Consider the following 5,832-nt stretch of genomic DNA (forward strand, 5'->3'; position numbering starts at 1 on the left):
ACACACACACACACACACACACACACACACACACACACACACACACACACACACACACACACACACACACGAGTGTGTGGGCAGATTTGCCCTGTGGCCTGTTGCTATAACAACGGCCAGTTCCTCTCCGCATCCAGCGTTTGTAAATGCGAGCTCTCACTGACAGGGAAAAGCACACAGAAACATCGGGACGCTCAAAAAACAACTAAATCCATCACAAATGAACTGGATTGTGAAAACTAAAGTCCTTTTTATTCACGTCCGGCCACTGCTTGACTTTTTATATGGCTCCAAAAATTTAAATTTTGTTTGTTACATTTAATTTAGGAATAAAATGTAACAACTGTAGAACCTCCGTCTCATCACCTCAAACGATACATTCAAATATAAACACTCACATTCAAAAGTAACAAACTGACAAGAAAGGTGACTGGCTCTTTAAAACGTAAGGCAGGGCTACAGTCACATATTGGGTCTTATGATTTCTCCTATTGATATAGTTATGATATTTATAATAGCTATATCAGCTTCACATGTTATCAAAGGGCAAATATCGATTAAACGATCACAATCAGATCATTAATGGAGTCGCAATCAGATTCCAAAAGGATTCTTGATCTACATTTTTTTTTTTATTATTAATTAATGAGTTTAGCTACTTTGAACAAAGTCTATAGAAATACAAAGACGGTTCACTCCTATACTTATGACAACTGTGTGTTAAGAATTATAACCAACTAAATATACCGTTAAAACATATAAATATAAAGCAATAATAGGGAACAAAGAAACATTACAATCAATAAACAGAATATGCTTTCAGTATGTGAAAGTTTCCAGACAAGCGCAGTGATAAATCTGTTTTTTTTTTCCTGAGCATTACTGCTGACTGATTATTATCATTTAACAAACAATAAATACAAACATTTTACAAAGTTAAACTTAGAAAAGGGATCAATTTTTTCATATACAACCCTATACAAGATTTATTAAATGCACTTGTTGTGATAAAACATTCTTTTAAATCCATCTTACAAAAAAGGACATATAAAGTTCTAAAAATTGTTATAATTCTATGAAAATGTCCACATTACAACTATAATGACGACAACACATAGCATTGGAATACTTCCAAACTACTTATTTCTAGCTGATGAACGATGAAAACACTGACAGCCAATCAGAATCCACCCGACTTTAATGAGCTTGTGTATTTAAAGAGGCAGACAACAAAACTGCAGTGCTATCGTGGACGCTAATATTATTACTATTATGGTTCTTGGTGTAAACGGGCCTTCAAAGTTTGTCTTAATAAAAGTCAACTTAAAAAAAAAATATATATATATATATATAAATAAATAAATTATACTGAACCTTGAAAATGTGCTGTACTTTTTTAAATTAAATAAATATTAATATTAAATATTATATTAATTTTTATATTAATTATACCTTGATCATGTTCATAGTGCATAAACTACTGTTAAAAGAAACAACTCTAAAATTTAAAAATGTATCGATAAATGTTAAAACTAACAATGAACAATACTTCTACAGCATTTCATAATTTCAGTTAATGTTAGATTAACCATTTAATATAAATACAAACAAGATAGCTTTTAAAGATGTCAAAAACTTTAGGAGGGCTCAGAGATTTGGCCTCTAGAGGTCGCTCTCGCAAACTATCGTCTGTTCAATCAGTTATCGGTACCGATATATCGGCAAAACCGATCAGTCGGTCGACCTCTAATATTTACAGTTGGATCGTCTATCATAACAGAGTTAATGATTAATGACATCAACCAAAAGAACACCATTTAAGAAACGAAGCAAGCTGAAGACAATGACAAAAATGAACATTTGTTTCCATTAGAACAGCGTGACTGATGAGTCCTTCACAGTCAGACCAGGAATATGAATTAAGAGTCTATAAAAGGCATTGCTACTGTAGGTCAGGTTTGAGTTGTTCATTACAAGCGCTTCTCGATCGTAAAGCCATTAGAGAGCAGCAGCAGCCCTGCCTTCCCTTCGTTTTAATGGAAGCGCATCGGATTTCAAGCATCCTTCCTCATCAGCTCTATAAATAGAGCGTGAAACAGGAGCAAACGCATCAGGAACATATAGTTCCCATCAGCCGCGCGTGACCCTGCACGCAAACAAAGCCCAGATGGGTTTAATGACTTCATACTCCACTGCTTTTGGAAATCAGAGAGTTTAAGGATGGTTCGAGACTCCACAGAAGGCACCGAGTCCAGCATCAGAAACTCAAAGGCGTTCGTTAGTGCAGACTAGTGAGGGTTACGGCATGGACTCATACTGAGCTGAGAGCCAGAAATGTCACGAGCGCAGAACTGAGTCGGTCTAAAGGACAGAAACGTACATACATCATGTTATCTGCGGTTAAAGTTCACATGCTTCTGCCATACTGAGGCCTGAAGTGACCTCATAAGAGCTGAACGCTTCATTTAATCAAACACAAAACCAACATGGATTTTCCTGCATGCTTTCAAAAATATGATGTTTTGGCAAATCAGACTCAAAAACAGTTTAGCTGTTTGTGTTATGAACATGCAAAATAACATGAAACATAAACCCAATCACATACGTTTATAGTTTTTATTAATATTTTGAATTCGTTTTTACTGTTTTTGTATTTTAATTTTAAAGTTTTTGTAATTTTTGTCATTCTTAGTAGTTTTTTTTGATGTGTCTGTATAGCATTTATTCATTTTTATTTCAGTTTTAGTTATTTCAGTACATCAAGTTATAAAAGATTACCATTTTTTTTTTCTTAAAATTTAAGTAATTGTTTATGGTTTTAATTTTAATTTCAGTTAACTATAATAACCCTGATGCACCGAAATTTTGGCGACTGAAAATATTAATCCAAAACAGCATGATAGATAGAACAATATAGATAGATAGAACGATAGATAGATAGAATGATAGATGGATAGAACGATGGATGGATAGATAGAACGATAGATAGAATGATACAACGATATAGATAGATAGATAGATAGAACGTTAGATAGATAGATAGATATGTTTGTTCCAAAGGGCCAAAGTCATCGACATTAAATTAGCACATCTCTGACCAAAAATTATGCTCGAGGTGAAATATATGATTTGTTTGGCTGAAATATTGACAGGCGAGTTCAACTGCTCAATTACCTAAATTTGATTACAAAACCTTTTTTTTTTTTGTCTCTGCTTTCGACTAGATAAAACTTTAATTTCATTTTTGGTATAAAAAAATCATTTTGGTGCATTTATTTATTTATATACATACAAACATACACTTCACTGAACAAACATCCTCGATTTCACTGTGACTTGAGGCTGAACTTGAGTGCAGAGCAAAGAATGAATGCTGGAGGTCTGGTGCTGATTGTGTGAACAGAACGGCTCCTAAAGGCTGCAGAGCACTCGTGTGTGTCCTGATGTGATGTTGGCATGTTCTCTCAAGCGTCACACGCATCAGCACACGCATGTTCTGTGTAAACGCTTTACTGCAGAGAGAAGAAATCTGCTCTATATGACACAACACGATCCAGCAGATCAGGATCTGACTCCAGGGGGCTGATGGGAAACTTTCTGAGTCACTCATTGTGCAGAGAAAAACATTCAAACTGAACACAGAACTAATTCTACACAAAACACATGTTTGAGATCAGATCAGAATCTTATCTTAGAATTCATTATAAATATGAGCTTGTTTTCAATGAAATATTTTTTTTTTAGATTGCCGATACAACAACTTAGTATAGATTGCCGATATAATGCTGATATATACAGTATGTGTTATACATGTTAATATATATGTTCAGATGTAGACACATAAACTGTACACATTTGTACACATTTCCCTAAAAATATTTTTTAAAAAGCATTATTTATTAACATTGAATGTTAATGGGAACTGATATAAAGTAGCAGGTATTGGGCGATGCCGATAATCTCAAAATATCGGCCGATATATCGGTTAATAACTGTTACAATTCAGACTTGGATCTGGTCTCTGATTGGATAATCCTGCAGCATCCAAACTCATTCACAACATCACACTGTGAATGATTCAGAAATAATGTATTAATTCAGTTTATAGATCAGCAGTTTTTAAACCGGGGTCCTTAGAAAAGAGAAAAACAGTACTAAAATGTAAAAATAAATAATAAAAAATAAAAATTAAATAATCAGAATCAGAAAAAGATTTATTGCCAAGTATGTCTGCACAAACGAGGATAATTAAATTAATATAATAAATAATTATATCAAAATAAATAATTCAATGATAAAATTATATTATTACAATCTAAAATAAAAATCAGATCTAAATAAAAGCATAACATAATTAAACAAACATTACAAACAAATACATAATAAAAAAATATTAAAATAAATAATCAGAACGAGCATTATTGCCAAGTATGTTTGCACATACAAGGATAACTGATTAATATATTAATTAATATAATTATATTAAAATAATTCAAGGATAAAATTATATTACATTTTAAAATAAAAAATGTATATAAATAAGCATAATATAATTAAATAAACCTTATAAATAAATACATTTAAAAAATCTATTCAACTTTCTTTCTTTAGTTCAATCTATCCATCTATCTATCTAACAGTGCAGTACTACAGCGAGTAGAATAGAATAAATAGAAACTAAATATTTTCCAAATATAGCATCATACTGGTTAAGTATATAGCAAGCATACCAATGTAAATCAGGTCTTTATACATGAAAATATTTAGCTGCCCTCCTTTTAAATGTGAGGTTGAGGGTCCCTTGCATGAGGATGCTCATATTTGTGGCCCGTGGCATCTAAAAGATTGGAAACCTCTTATAGAAATAACATGAAGCGCCTCTAAATGAACACAGGCCTCTGTGAGGTGCTGACATATGTACAGAAGATACGAACACAGACAGAATGAAAATGCATGAAACAAAGCATGCATACAGGCAGAATAAGCACTGAGACTCGAGGCCTGCATGCATCTGCAGAACCGCATTCACGTCCTAAAGACAGGTGTGGGATTAAATGCACGAGGATGCACGGTGTGTTTCAGGATCGGATGTGTCTCAGAGCATGCATGGTGTTTAAATGCATGCGGCGCGCGGGGTGACATTCACACGAATCTCATGCATGCGGGAAATATCAAAAGCCGATGCAAACGACACATAACACGCAAGGCTGACGCTTCGCACCGGCCGCGACAGCCACTCACCGACGGATCTGTAGCCCAGGACGGCGATCTTTCGCGATTTCGGCTGCGGCATCTTTATCTATTCCCTACCGCATCAATATCCACATGTAAGAGGAGGGCGAGTCTGGTCTGGAACAAGCGAAATCACATGGATTTGATCCGGTTTTGCGTTTTAGCGTCGTGAAGATTGAAAGGGGAAAAGTACGAAATCCGAGTATTTTCGACGAATTGCGAGGAGAGTCTCAGACTCCGCGTCACTGCCCACCGCAAGCCTGCGTTAATTATGCAGGAATGAGCGCCTCGGATTGGCTGAACTCGCCCTGAGAGGCGGGACGCGTCGGTCTTAATAGCACAACCATTGGCTGAGCGGGACTCAACGCTTCTATAAGGGCGGATGTGATTGGATGCCTGCAGCTGTCAATCACGAGACGCCGGATTATTAAACACATTCACATGCAATTTACAGTTTTTAGGCTTGAAAAGTTCAAAACTTCAGTTCATTATGTGCCCCTGATGTTGAATCACTTGTACTATTCAGTATATCCAATATATAATTTGTACTAGCCAATATATTCAGATATATAATGATAATATAATCTGAATATATTGGAT

General features: G+C 34.9%; 1 protein-coding gene across 1 annotated transcript in view; it reads right to left on the reverse strand.

The window, feature by feature from the left end:
- Positions 1–5,479, reverse strand: part of LOC107653878 (GTP-binding protein Rheb-like) — a 17,632-nt gene extending 12,153 nt beyond the window's left edge. Inside the window, exon 1 of the mRNA XM_016440749.1 lies at positions 5,242–5,479. Within this exon, the coding sequence (XP_016296235.1) occupies positions 5,242–5,293 (52 nt within the window). The 5' untranslated portion in view covers positions 5,294–5,479. The remainder of the gene's footprint in view (positions 1–5,241) is intronic.
- Between the last annotated feature and the right edge of the window lie 353 nt (positions 5,480–5,832).

Source organism: Sinocyclocheilus anshuiensis, unplaced genomic scaffold, assembly GCF_001515605.1.
Source record: "Sinocyclocheilus anshuiensis isolate Anshui unplaced genomic scaffold, SAMN03320099.WGS_v1.1 scaffold1994, whole genome shotgun sequence".
Classification (NCBI taxonomy): Eukaryota; Metazoa; Chordata; class Actinopteri; order Cypriniformes; family Cyprinidae; genus Sinocyclocheilus; species Sinocyclocheilus anshuiensis.